The sequence below is a fragment of the Morone saxatilis genome, unplaced genomic scaffold, assembly GCF_004916995.1.
Source record: "Morone saxatilis isolate NCDOM2014 unplaced genomic scaffold, NCSU_SB_2.0 Contig7, whole genome shotgun sequence".
Lineage (NCBI taxonomy): Eukaryota > Metazoa > Chordata > Actinopteri > Moronidae > Morone > Morone saxatilis.
This window is the reverse complement of record NW_023340246.1, coordinates 12605471-12619926: the sequence shown is the minus strand read 5'-3', so window position 1 is coordinate 12619926 and position 14456 is coordinate 12605471. Positions and strand designations below refer to the sequence as shown.

General features: G+C 39.8%; 1 protein-coding gene across 11 annotated transcripts in view; it reads right to left on the bottom strand.

Moving 5' to 3' along the window:
* Positions 1-13694, bottom strand: part of LOC118340470 (nesprin-2) — an 87615-nt gene extending 73921 nt beyond the window's left edge. For 9 of the 11 annotated variants that reach the window (XM_035678458.1, XM_035678466.1, XM_035678464.1 and 6 more), the window contains exons 1-24: positions 13552-13694; positions 13100-13204; positions 9409-9470; positions 7744-7839; positions 7503-7580; positions 7331-7423; positions 6879-7075; positions 6417-6616; positions 5869-5969; positions 5522-5611; positions 5111-5224; positions 4869-5006; positions 4395-4559; positions 4196-4308; positions 3890-4058; positions 3632-3728; positions 3326-3531; positions 2997-3149; positions 2562-2699; positions 2342-2443; positions 1963-2130; positions 1398-1556; positions 712-1314; positions 254-388 (exon numbers count right to left, since the gene is read on the bottom strand). In XM_035678458.1, coding sequence (XP_035534351.1) covers positions 254-388; positions 712-1314; positions 1398-1556; positions 1963-2130; positions 2342-2443; positions 2562-2699; positions 2997-3149; positions 3326-3531; positions 3632-3728; positions 3890-4058; positions 4196-4308; positions 4395-4559; positions 4869-5006; positions 5111-5224; positions 5522-5611; positions 5869-5969; positions 6417-6616; positions 6879-7075; positions 7331-7423; positions 7503-7580; positions 7744-7839; positions 9409-9470; positions 13100-13175 — 3453 coding nt within the window. In that variant the 5' untranslated portion in view covers positions 13176-13204; positions 13552-13694. Of the gene's footprint in view, positions 1-253; positions 389-711; positions 1315-1397; positions 1557-1962; positions 2131-2341; positions 2444-2561; positions 2700-2996; positions 3150-3325; positions 3532-3631; positions 3729-3889; positions 4059-4195; positions 4309-4394; positions 4560-4868; positions 5007-5110; positions 5225-5521; positions 5612-5868; positions 5970-6416; positions 6617-6878; positions 7076-7330; positions 7424-7502; positions 7581-7743; positions 7840-9408; positions 9471-10104; positions 10288-13099; positions 13205-13551 lie in introns of those variants that run through there. The other 2 variants (XM_035678467.1, XM_035678465.1) reach the window with 2 other exon arrangements.
* Positions 13695-14456: the final 762 nt, after the last annotated feature.

Sequence of the window (14456 nt, the reverse complement as noted above, 5' to 3'; positions counted from 1 at the left end):
CAGATTAAACAAGTCTTGCCTGGCTGAGTTAAATTTTTAACAGACAGATATGAGACTGGTATCAAGGTAGTTATTGATTGTATTAAAACAAATGAGAAAACAATAAAACCCAGTAAACTTTAGGTGTGTTTATAAATATATTCTATGGTTAAGTCACTAAGCTGGTTTTAAAACTGAATTAAATCTTTCTTTATGACAGAAGTAGCCCTCCTTAGTGGGTGCACCAGTCGTCTGTGTATAGTCCCTGTCGTACCTCCCACTGCCCTCTGACTGAGTCAGAGAGGAGCATCAAGTCCTGGAGTTGGGGCCCAGTGCAAAAGGCCCCAAAACCCTCGACTGCACTCAGGAACTCCTCCAGGACAGCAGGCTGCAGAATCTTTAAAGCTCTCTGCACAGAAAGACATAAAGCTGGACAAGCATACACATACAAACGGGCAGCTGTGCAAAGCAAAACACCACAGACCTTTAAATAATGTGTCTTAATTCTAAAATTAAATTTTGAGTTTCCAAGGTCTGGATGTATTTGCTCTGTTTTAAGCAATTGATAAGCAACACATGTCTCACACTTATTTAGCAGTGCAAAAGTGTTTTTTTGGCAAATGATGAAAATGAAGTTCCAGTTAGGGTATTTAAAAGTAAATCACTGTAAATTACCATTCATTCATTTACATTTGTTGATTTGACATGATCATTTCATGTTAAAAATTTTACCTGTTTTCTTTTGGCTTGCGACTCTGAAAACTCTTTTCCACCAAATAACTTGATGGCTTGCTGAATGCGTCCATGCAGACGAAACCTGGCCTTCTCCAGTCTGCTTCTCGCCATTGACTGGGCTTTTGAGTGAACCTCACTGCGGACCATCACTGGTGGCTGTGGAGATGTTTTATTACTCTGTAGAGTGTTTGGTTGCCCTCTTATTCTGGATTTCGATATATGAGTTTGTGAAGGGGATGAGCTTTCCTTGTCCTCTGGAAGTGGACTTAGTAGACTAGAGTGAATATGAGGTACTGGTCCCCTCAAAGGCTGAGGCAGCATCTGTATTTTGACATGGGGTATAACAATGGTGGCTTCATCTTGAGTGTTCATGTGCTGGTTTTTAGGCCAATCCTGGAGACTTTTTGTCCTTTGTTGAGACATCTGAGATGGAACCCCAGGTGAAAGGTGATTTGGGTCCTGGGTTTGCAGCAGAACATTCCCAGTCTGGTCAACATGTTTGGTTCTGGCCACAACAAATAACCCTTCCTCTGGCTGCCTCTGATGGGCTGTTTCAACACGCTGCAGAAACCCAAGTGAACTAAACATTCCAAGAATCTCCTAAAAAAATTAAACATGTACAAATCACATACATATATGATGTTGAAGAACTGGAAAAGTTACCATACATTCATTTAACTCACCTGGCAGTGGGATACAGCCTCTGAGATCCTGTCCTGAAGGCCAGTGGTACTGAGGTGCTGCAGAGGAGAGGTTTTCTGTACTCGTGCCACAAGGTCCTGCAGATCCTGTCCCTCAGCTACAACCTGGCCCTCTAACTGCAACCCTCGAGAGACCAACACCTAGAAAGTTTACAAAGCCTTTATTGTGTTATATGTACTGTATTGTTTCATTTTTTAGGATATAAAGCATACGATAACATAGTTTAACAATATTATAGGACACATTTATGCTTTGGCCCAAGTCACGCAAACCCAATTTTAGCACTATGTCAATGTGCATGCACCAGCCCTACCCAGGTTAGGGAGATGCCCCTTTTTCCCCTGACCCATAGAGAGTCCTTGCACGATTAAACATGGCCACAAAAGATAGTGAAAAAACTCAGAATATAATCTTAGAATCATAAACATTATTTGTGATTGACAATCATTTGTGAATTGTAAATTCTGTGAAAAGGACCATAAAAACATAAAAAACAAAAATATTAATAAATATATTAGAAGATGCACAAAGTTTTGGCTTGCTGACTTTGGCTGCAGGTTCCAATGAAGAACGTCCTCTGGGCTTTTTCTCCTTTAGGTGCTGTTGACAGTCCAGGGCCTTTGTGCCCCAGTGGTCCAGCTCAGCTAGACGGCCCTCCAGCCTGGATGCAGCCCGCTGCAGTTCTCCACAGGTCCTCTCTGCTTCACCAAGCATCTGTTGTAGAGGTAAAAGCAATTTTACCTCTGGATTCAATCTGGGATTGAACCCTATCCTTAGTTTGTTATACAACAATACAGGAGAGGAGCTCTTTGTACACGGGATAATATTTAAATTATAAACCCAATAATTGTTGTAATTATACTGTAACAACGGCAACAACCGTATTGTTTCCTCTTCCTAGTCTTGCATTTTTGCAACAGGGTACCTGTGGGAGAGTTTGCTGGAGCTTCTCTATGTTGCTTGTTTGAAAGTCTGGAGATGGACTAAGAGATGAAAGGTCCACGTCTGCCATCTTTTTACTCAGGAGCTGAAAGACAAGAAGTAAAATAGAGAGACTAGCTCAGGCATGCAAAGATTTAAAAACTGTTTATTTTGCTGTTGATTTTGATCTACCCATCCCTACATTTGTATTCAACTTTGCCAACCTGTAGTTTCTGTCTTTTAGCCTTCAGTGCGGCTGAGGCCACCTCCAGTGGCTGCCTCAGTAGCAGGCTGGCTTCCTGGGTCAGTGAATGCACCATTTGAAGACACAGTGGACCAACACTGGGCTCCGAGGATAGTTCCTAAGAAAGACATGCTTCATGAATAGCAACTTTTATTGATGCCTATGTGTCCTGTTAGGTTACCTGTTATGTCACATTTTGTTTTGTCGCATTCAAAATAAAATAAATAACACTGGAAAAAAAGCTTCAGATGAAAAACTACAATACTATTTAAGCAGATCCTGGTGTAAATTTTATGAATAATAAATAAAATTAATTTCATTTATTCATTTATTCATTTATTCATTTAATCTGAACTGTACCTTCATGTACAGTCTATGCCACTGTGGAAAGAACAGTGAGAACATGTATACTTACAAACATTGTCCTCTTCATGTATTCAGCCCACTGCATGTTGACCTTGCTGAGTTGCTCGGCCAGAGCGAGACTGATTGAAGATTCTGTCACTTCGATGAGCCAGTTCCCCGCCTCGTTTAACTTAGCCTGACATGATGTCCACTCACTCATATCCTACAGCAACCCAACCAAAAGATAGAAAAATAATGCGAATATAAGTTTCTCTTAATTTGTGATGCAAGGGGGATATAGAGTGATTAAATACATGCAGCTTTCAAACACTGAAGTCATAACGGAATCTTTCTGAGTTATCCATTAACAAAATTCCCAAACAAACAGGCTGAGGATACCTGCGTCCCCACAGATGAAGACTGGGCGTCTGACTGTATCTTCTGTGCCAGCCATGTCTGTAGAGAAGTCAGGCAGTTGTTGTAAGTCTCCCACGCAGACACCACTCTCTCCATCGTCCCTTTCACAGCCGTCACAGCCTGTGCAACCAATTCAGCTTCACTTCCTGCTTCTTTCACCTGACGAGTAACATGCTGGGAATCTTCACCTGGGGAGTGAAGAATGTGTGTGTGTGTGTGTGTGTGTCAAATAATAAGCAAGACTTCTGTGCTTACAGAACTCTTCTCATAAACATATTTAGCTCATACCTAGCGCTGCCTTGCCGGTGTAAACATTTGCCTTCTCCTTCAGGTTTTGGACAGCATCCATCAGAATCAAAAGCAGGCCTTGGCGCTCCACGGTCTCCTAGACAGCAAACCAAAAACCAGAAGTCATCACTTTTTCTTCAGTAAGCTAAATGTGTCAAATGACTCACTAGATTTTAATTATGTTAACACATTTTTTCTAGAATCCTTTGGAAGTTTGATTATTGGTGTAACAATTTTCTCTCTCTTTCAATTACTTACATGCCAGTCCTGCAGAAGCACAAGAACTGTCTCCTGGGATCTGTAGGGAGCTTTCCAGGTCTGAACCTTTGCACTGATGCGGTCCAGGAGATCCAGAACAGTGTGACGGGATTCCTGGTATTCCAACTTGATCCCTTGATACTTGGCTGTGACTCGAATATTGGTTAAACTGTTGTCAAATAAAAAAGGTGTTAATGCATTATTTCATTATTTTAGTGGACCTTAACTGCAGATGCTTTTAATGAGACTTAAAGATTGCTTGGTTTAAAGATCCATTTGGGAATATTGATTTTAATATTCACGCACCGTCTTGTTATCTCATCAAACTTTTCAATGGGCACTACTACGTTCCCCGAGTCATCAGTGTTGTGGTAGGTATCAAGGACATTGACATGGTGGTTCATCTCCTTAATTAAAGTCTAAAAAAAAGGGAAAACAAGATTATACACGTTTTTTGAGAACAGGAAAGCTCAAATTTGTTCTGTAGCTTCAAAATAAGAATAACCTTTAGTGTGTCTTGTTGAGCTCTTGCTTCTTTAGCAGCATCTGCATGATCTTTCCCTCTTCCTCCCTCTTCGTGTAGTGCTGCCTCCGCACGCTGCAGCCACACAACAACTGAGTCCAGAGGAGGAGGAAGACTCGAGTCCAGGTCTGCTTTACGTCTCTGCAGCTGAGAAATGACACACACATAACACAGCCTGGTAAAAGCACAAAACCTGGTCATTGCAACGTTGTCTAATGAGTCCTACTCACCTGGGGAGAGACAAAGGAAAGGAATCAGCAAGAGCCATTAGAGTAAACTCTTTTCTCATTAATTCAATATTGCATAATGATTAATAACTCCCTTACAAATGCATAAAAACAAAAAACACGTACAACAGCACAGGACGCAATATAGGGGGCAGGGCAAGAGTGACTCAAAACTTTCTGAGGGCAGACTTTGACCCTGCTGCTTATCATCCACAGTGGATTACCCCACCTCCTCCTCCAGACGATCCCACGCTGTCCTGAGAGCACACTGCTCTTGGCTCAGCTCAGGGCGGCGTCTTATGGCAGCAAGGAGGGTCATCACTGGTCTCCTTTGCTCAGTGAAGGAGTCAGCAAGGTTCTGAAACATCTGATAAACCAAACACAGTAACAACTTCTAATCGCTGTACAACAACACAAAATAATATACCCCCATTCATTTTTTCTTCTGTAAGCGCTTGTGCTTTGCCTTACCTGATATTTTTCTGCAAAGCTTGATTTCTCTGTAGCTGTCTGTGACTCTGACAGTTCCTGGTAGGCTTGCTGCAGCCAGCAAGTCACCTCTAGTGCTCGCTCACTTGGAGAGACCTACATTTTTAAAATTCAAACTGTCAGTAACTACTTCTGTGTCCATCAAGGTGAAAAACAACTTTAGAGCTACATAATCAGTGGACAAATGTAAGAAGTATGCGCAATATTCATGCAGACCTAATAGTTTTTCTCAACAGTATTTCAGCTCTATGAAAAACAGCAGCAGAAAAACAATTTTCAAATTTAGGAACGTGCAGGAATAGCTAATTACAATGTAATTTACAGAGTGGGAGAAAGACGTATAAAAATTGGCAAATATTAATTAAAGAAGGACTTTGCTTTGTGTATGGCTACCTGACGTAGCGGTGAGACAGAAACTGCTGGAGTGAAGTGAGCAGGCAAGTTCACAGGCGAGAGAGAAGAAGGCTGGACCAGAGGAAACAGCTGTACCACCGCCACCAAAAGAGAACGGGGAAAATAATTAAGTTTCATGCAGGAGATAGTGGGTTCAAGCTCTAAACAGGGGAGGGAAGCAGCAGAGGAAGAAACAGTGGTAGTATTACTCTGAACTTACTTAAGTTTAAATGTAAGAGAGGAAGATGTAGATTTGACTGAAAACAATGATGTCAGCTCTGCAGGTCTTTAGAAGGTTTAAAAGTCAACGTGTCACTGCAAGTATAAATATTGGTTTGATTTCCTACCTGCAGATGGTCATCAGGTGCTGGCATGTCATTGGAGTACTGCAGAAACTGGGCCACGTAAGTCATAATAGACTTCTCATCAGGGTCTTTAACATCAACATCTGTGGTGAAGGTAAATACACACAAAGGCTTTACTGTTGTTCAGTCGACCAGCAACTCTGCCCAACTTCCATTTTAAATGATGCTGTCTTAAATTACATTAAGCACAGCTGTTTTAGGTTTGTTGCTCAATAATCTAATACATTAGTAACCAATGAAAATTAATGAACTACTTTTTGCTTCCAATGAGCAGTAATTTACCAATTTCCTTATTCTAACTATTCAATTGCAGCCACAGGTTACACCTTCTCCTAGGTACAGAAATAAAGGTAACACAGTTGTGTCCGTGGGAAAAAGCGTGAACAAAGTAATATAACTACCATAGTCAAAGAAAGTTAAGAATCCATGATGATTTCTGATTGGTATTAATACTTTGTTATGCACTTTGTTATTAGGAAATACTGTGAAACACTAATTAGAACTCAACAGCGCTACTTAATCAGCCTCACCCTGGGGCTCTAGCAGGCGGGGGATGTGGAGCTCTTGCTCGGCCAGGAGAAACGCCTCTTCCAGGTTCTCCTGGTTGCTTCTGGACCGGACCAGTGAGAGATCCACCAGCTGTGGTCTGAGAGAGCACAGGATGGCCAAGAAGGCCTCTCCACTTCTCCAGCTTGACTTAAAATCCCTCATACTGACAGAGCAACCAACCCTGGAGACAGAAAGACAAATGGACAACTAAAAAACTAAAGCAAAAAAAGTGTTGCTTGGGATAAGTGGAGTCCATGACATTTTTATGAACACCCTAATGCAGACAAACCAAAGAGAGTCTTAGTCAACCTTGTAGCAACAGCAAAGTCAGTGCTTTGATTCAAACATTCCTTCTTTCCTCCATTTTTAACTTACACTTACACCCTTTCTTGAATTAATCACCAGCCTTTTTTAAGCATTCATATGTATGGTACATAACCTACTTTTTGCATTGGTCCCTGACCCACATAAGCAGGGTCTTCTTGGCGGATACTCGGAAGCGTCTGTGGAGGGGCGATGTCCGGCCTGCAGGGACCGGACTCGCTGGGACTGGGCTGCCAGACCAGGAGTCCAAGCTGGTCAGAGAGTCGAGGGAGGAATGACAAGAGCTGAAGGAGAGAGTGCAGGCCAGCTCCTCAATCTAAAACAGAGTGTATGAAACAATAGATATATTGGATATTAAATTATCAGTATCTTTTAAATGATACAAACATACATGTATGTGAAATCTGTCAGTACAGGCTACAGGCAAGTGCCTTTTAAATTATTAAGAATGTATCATAAGATGCTGTTGCTTTAGTTTCTCCTTCTGTTTCTCTTTCTACATCCTTTTTCCCAATAGCAGAAGCAGAAGCAGATTAATATGTGGTTACATTAGTTCACCACTGATACTCACATGACAGTGGAGGATGATGGTCCATATGAGTCCAAGGATGATGGAGGGCCGTCCATCAATGATATCTGAGACGTTTATGTTCACCAGTTTGATCTACACCAACCAACCACAACAAATGTTAATAATACAAACTGCAAATTCAGGTACCATGTTTTTGTGTGTAGAAACTTACTGATTTTTTCTTTAGAAAGTTGAGTGCTGTCTCAATGTTGGCCCTCTGCTGGAAAAACCCACGGCCCCTTTGTCTTTTCTGTGGAGACAAATTACAGCTTTATTGTGGTTATAATATTCATTTGAGCATGTTTTTACCCCCCGAATACATGTTGTTGCTGTTTAATTACAGATCTTTACTGTAGGAGGAATTTGAAATATATTCAACTCAGTGATATCAGAAGCACGTTGTAGTAACTCACCATAGGTTGGCCACTCATCACCTCCAGCAGGTTGAGCAGCTGTGACCCATCCCTGAGGTCAGAGAATAGGTCTGACACAAATGAGGGAGGGCATATCTGCAACAATGCACACAATTAAGTCTTATTTAATTACTATTAGCTACTGATTTTTAACCATGAAAGCATCCACCACATTAAAAGAAAGTCCAAACATATTGTCAAATGTGCTCCGCACAATAACAGCATCAAGATAAATGTATCATCATTGGAGACCTTGTACAAATATAAATTAGATAATGAATTAGACAGCTGTCTATAAACAAATATAAATAACCCTAGTTCACTCTGTCATATTTGATGGGAAATTATCTGCATCATTTTATACAAAACAGGAAGTTGTTCAGGGTTTCCTCATGTCATGTGGTAGAAAAAGTGAAAGGCTGATGGAAAAATGTTTATCTTTTTGCTAACCACAAAAGAAAATCTTAAGTGCAACAGGAAGTAAAAAGGTTTGTGGGAATGTGATCTACTGTGTGGGAAACACAAACACTGTATATCAACATTTATTTTACAATGACATGAAACTTTTAACTGCTTCACATTATCGGCTTACAAATACATCCCATAACCCAAAAGGTCAGAGCCTACAAATTAATCCAAGACTGAACTGAAGTGCATTCATTCAAACGTTTCTGGGTCAGTTATAGACGGGGTCACAACAGTGACTCTGCTGTTGGGGGTTGTTAATGGACGCAGATAGGTGTAACAGATGGCAGGTTATGAACCAGTGGTTTTAGTGTGCAGTCGTATGGACATGAGGTTATGAAGAGGCGACTGGATTCAGATTACATGCTGTTCTGCTTCACTGAAGCACTATTTATACTTCAGGCGAGAGTCACAAGCAGCTCAAGGTCTCTTTCCAACGAGATCCGTGGTGAGCCGCTTCACTGCACCTCACAGTCTGAGCAATGAGTCAGCAAGTCTACAGCTTGCTTCATATCACTTACAGCCCTACCACAGCATGACATCATGCCATTTTTCCACAGTCCCTAGGTTGAGCTCATCAGAACAAATGTTTTGTATATCTTAACGCTAACTCTTGTCCAAATATTGTATATAGGAAAGCAGTTCAACTCCGAGCAAAAAATTCAAATCAGCACTTTTGATCAGGTTTTGCTTGAGACGTCTCCTAAATTATAGGTAGGTTTTGGAAAATATAGAAGACAACTTTTACTGAACCGTATGTGAAAATAAAAGGTCAATAGGTAGACTATTTAAAATATTCTGAAAAGTAAAGTCATGCAATACATACATACATTCTTACATGTTAACTCATGCTGCGAATAGCACATAGACTTGCAGCGTGCAACATTTTCTCTTCAGTACCTTTCTGCATCACTACTCCAGCCTCTCTCTCCACTAATATGCTCCAACTGCCATAAAGATAATCCTCGGAAGATATATCCCATTAGACAGCTGAGTGTAAACTTTTGTTTGAGAGTATCTTTGATAAAGCACCAGGTCTTTATTTAGTTAAGAATAGCAGCAGTCTGTTACTACCCACAGTTAAAACACTTCTTTGAGAGGCTGAGATACGCAGTTTCTTGTTTTCTTCAACAAATGCAACAAAGGTTCCTGTTCATTTATCTCATGAGTATAACACATGAATATGATATATCAAAATACCTTTGAGAGTTGAGCATTTATCCAGTTGGTGAATGTCCTTTTCTGAATCTGTTCATGCTCCACTGTTTAGGAAACGGACAAAAGAATTGTTATCAATACACTTTCAGAACAGGATGTATTCAAATTATCAATATAGTTATGAAGCACTGGATAATAAACATAAAATAAAAAAACATAATTCTTTACAATTCATTCTTTATGGATTTTGGAAGCTTGTGTTTGCTGGCAGTAGCAAATAGGTTTAATTTATTATTATTTTCTCTCAGTCCCCTTAATCTATTTATCCCTGCTCAGCATGGTCACATACATGCAATCATGTTTTGCAAACAGTGAATAAGCTCAAATAAAATACACTTATGCTACTAACATAATGCCATATGAATGCCATTAGAAAAATGCTTTTATGTAGTTTTGTTTCCAAAAAGGGAAATGCAAACACAGTCCAGCAGACGGATTTATATAAATGTTCCTCTTATTCACAATCAAAAAAGTTGATCTAAAACTGCAGTTTTTCTAATTCTGTGAACACCAACTAATGAAAACAAATGTATAACGCACATGTCAAATACATTAAGTATATTCCTCAAATCAACCTGACTCTCAAACCCTGTATGCTGCTGTAGTCCATAATCCAGAAACTCTATAGCAGCAGTGGGAAGCCTGATCTGAGCTGCAGGTAGGTCATAAGCTACTCACCAATATCAGAGGACTGAAGGACTTTTTGACCCTCCATTCTTATAACTAATAGTGAAAAAATCCATGTATCATGAGTGAAGAGACTACTTTAAACAACATATAACTGCCTTCTCCAACACTAGATGACCCAGAGTGGCAGGCTTTCCTCTTTAAGCTGAAGTAAGGCTACCGGCTGGAATCTGGCTACAAGACGGGATGGCTTCCAAGACAGCGACAGACATAGATACTGACGCTCTCACACACAGCAAATATACACAGAGACAAACTCACGGCTATAATGAACCAGCAGACAGGCATATGCACACAGAGTGAGGGGATTTTGATCATACATGGTTCTTGAGAGGTACCAGATCTTTAGCTTCTGTTGCCAAAACATTAACCTTTACTATATATAACATTATTACAGTATTATGGAAGAGACAGAAATATAAGTTTTGGTGGCTTTGTGTCTTTATTTGACAGGACAGCTTAAGATAGAGAGAGGGGATGACACACAGAAAAAGGCCACAGGTTAGACTTAAACCCATGGCCGCTGCAGCAAGGACTTTGATACATGGGGCGCGAGCTCTACCAGGTGAGCAAGGACACCTCGAAAGTGACAGAAATCTTAAATAAATTTGAAATTACTTATGGAAATTGCCACTTTAGATTGTAGACCACGTTTGGAGCCAGGTTTGTCCACTTTAGCTTGAAGATTATATTGATAGTATATGGAGCCAATGATCATCTGGGTACACGTAAGTCCTTTTGGTGTCCATATTTTACAGAATTTTGTGTTTATAATCCACTGAAAGCATAATAAAACTGTCTGCTTTATAGATACTCGGGCTGGCTGGTAGGTGGAGCTGGGAGGATCGCCTGCCTTACCTGCCCATGTAGGTGTGACTCCTAGAAAGTTATAGAAGACTGCCCTTCTTGTTCTTCCTAAACAGTACAGCCCACACCACCCTCCCCCACACTTAGTCACTCCCACTGTGATGTAAATGTCACTTGGCATACAGAGCATCTTATTCAGGTTTTCCTTTGTTTACTACACTGTTCTGCACTTTAAGTTGTATGTTATATTTTAGTTATATTTTGTATTTTCATTTTTATATTTTAACTTTATTCTATTCTTCTATTTGTGTGTTGTGTAAAGGGACTTGGGCAAAGTAAGATTTTCATTGTACGTATAAACCACTGTGTTTCTTACTGTACATATGACAATAAACCTCTTGAAAACTGAAAAATTTAAAATTCTGGGAGTTGCAGTATCTCTCTCAGCCTGACCTACAGCACAAGCCCTCAGCACTCTCCCTTGTTTGGTTTGCTGCACCATCCAACACACATTTCACTCACCCACACACCTCTAACATGACTGATATACTGATCTTTTTTGACTGATATCTCTGTGTGTGGCCTCCCTTTTTGTTGCCAGCCATGAGTCAGTTAGTAACAATGTCCAATGTTGAATTTATTTATTCCTGCTGCCATTAAGGATAAATTGTAAACTCACACAACAGTCTCTTTTCCTGCAGAACAAACATGACTTGAGTACAAACAAGCTGTTGAGACTATTTTATGATTTATGATTCAGTCTATAGTGAACTGAGGAGCTTGATGTTTTGTCTGCGGCAGGCAGAAAAACACAGTTACTTACAGATGAACTCACTCTTGTATATCAGTGAGTGAGTTGTTTGTTTAAGAGCCTGCCAAGGCAGGAAACTCTTTCTTACTCTCTCATTTTAATCACTCGACTCCACCCAGATCACCTGACTTGCCCAATTCAAACAGCAGTAAGAGGCTTCAACATGTTGATAATAACTTCCTGCTTCAGGCCATTGTAAGACAGCGCCAGTAAAATATGTTTTCTCAGGTCAAATTACAATCATTGATCTTTACACGTTTACAACAAATATAATGCGAACATGATTTAATTCTGTGAGAGTATGTGTACATGTAGATAATTTTGATATTTTACCATGTGAATTATTTTTACTGTTATACTCAGGAACTTGGCATTGTTTATTTTGATGCATTGTCAAAACTTTATTTCTGATATTACCTGATGCACAGTACAAACCTTATTTTAAAGTACATTATTGGTACTGGACACTGATGAAACCACAGCTGTATTTAAAAGCACAGCTTCTTACAGCATTATATTATGACAACATTCTGCACATCCATCAAAATGGAGATTTTCAGCTCACATACAACATATACTCCCTTTTAATACTTAAACTGTTTACAGAGATGCAACACTTAATTCAACAGCTGCATGTTTAGTAAAGACAAGATTTACCTGTATGTTCACTAACTAAATCATTTGTCCGATCAATGAATGGGGTGACTTTGGAGGCAATTACTCAGACCAGTTTGAGCAATTAAATGTTTCATTTATATAATTATTTATATAATTGTGTCACATGCAAGGCGGTGTGGCTCAGGTTTTCCTGTGTCAGCATGAAGGGCTGAACAACAATATCATTAACTGCATTTAAAAAAAAAACATGTATTCTTTTATACTGCTAATGACACAAAGGATATACCGAATTAAATTAAAGAGGAGAATAGAAATGGAGCAATATAGGTAGATAGATATTATGAAAGTCCTGATTCTTCTAAAATTGAAAAATGAAAGTAAGGACAGAAGCTGCAAAAATCCCCTCAATAATAATATATCAAACAGTTTTTTGTAAACTGAGATGTCACAGATTCCCTCTTCCATATGTAACTGAGGGTACAGCAGTTAACTAGATTACTTTAAATGTCAGAGAAGTAGTGAACTAGCTTAACCTGACTGTTAACATGTCATTCAAAATCCAGTTATCGTTTCCACCACTTTCATTTTCACTTTTTAGGCATTTCATTAGGTTGTGTACATATTAAATGTCATAACAGATTGATTAAATAGCATCTCCTCAACACAGTTCGTAGTTGGGCCACCAGTGTGATTCCCCACCACAGCACATCACATGACACAGCATCCACAAAAGTACAGGAATAGACTGACCTTGGAGGAGCATGTGCACGTTGTCAATGTCCAATGGAATTCCTCCATCGTCTTCCTCGGCTCCACCTGAAGCCATATAGTCTCCAACCACAGCACGAGATCAACCTCAGAAAGTTCCAGGAGACATTGATAAGTAAATCGTCCACACTAGTAAATCTAGTAAAGCTAACAGTGCTAAGGATAAATACTGTGGTGTCAAATTTTTGTTACTTAGCTCCCTCCTCTGCTTGATAAGTCACGTTACAGAAAGAACACACCCATCCACACCCTTACATTACCACAGACACACACACATACAGATGCAAGTAGACACATGCAAACACTTAAACAAAGAGCTCAAAGAGCAGGAATAGCCGTGCTGTTTGGAAAAAGCCAACACCACACTGCCATAGATATGTATGTATGTAGATATACAAAAATAGATCACATCTGTTCACAGATCTTCAGCCTACCTGTAGCAGGGCTGTACTGAAGACAGCTAGTGCAGCATATTGCTTTACAATGAAGAACCCAGCAGAGTGTGTACAGTGTACAATAAATGTCCTCAGCTGTGCCCTTTCATACTGGCACAACTCTGCGTATATTCACTGTGTTGAGTCCCTTCAAATAGGACTTGGCCTTTAGGTGCTCATAAATGAAACAAGGTGCCTCTTGCCTATTGGAGCGTGATGACAAAAAAAGTGTGGAAAGTCCCGCCCACGCTGACTGCAGGCCCAAATCACTCCTACAGACTCTCATACAAACTTAATATCCTCCAGCTAAAAAGTAATCATATCCTCACAAATCCAGTCGATTTGGTTCTCAGCTTGGTTTGCAAAAGCAGATCATTGTTACCAGTGTTTCAGGAAACAAAAACACAATAAGTTTCACTACTTATATCTTTTTTCTGTTTTCCTTTTCTCCCATTTGCCTGTGAGCTAGTGCAATAGTGTAACAGCTGAGAAACAAGGTCACAGGGAAGAACTTTGCATTAATATGAAACTGTTTCAGGTTCTTTTTAGGGGTCATTCCAACTCATGATTTCGCAATATACAGTATTTATTCATTTATTTATATACCGTATTTATTAAAAATCTTATTTTGCTTTTCATATTGAGTTACAGCAACCTTCTAAGGCTTTTCAATTGAAAAGTATAGACTCATGATTGAATTAAAATGAAATCAGGAGCCAAAATATATCTTTATTCATTTACTTCACCTGAAGAGAAAGAGGGTGCACAAACCGCAGAGCAAGTTACACAATGGCATCTTTACCCTTGAAAGCATTGCCAGTGTTTTATTTGTTGTTTCACTATGGTGAGCAGGCAGAGGTGGACAGTCTGTCTGCCACGTAGCAGCTGCACCCTCACCTCAAATT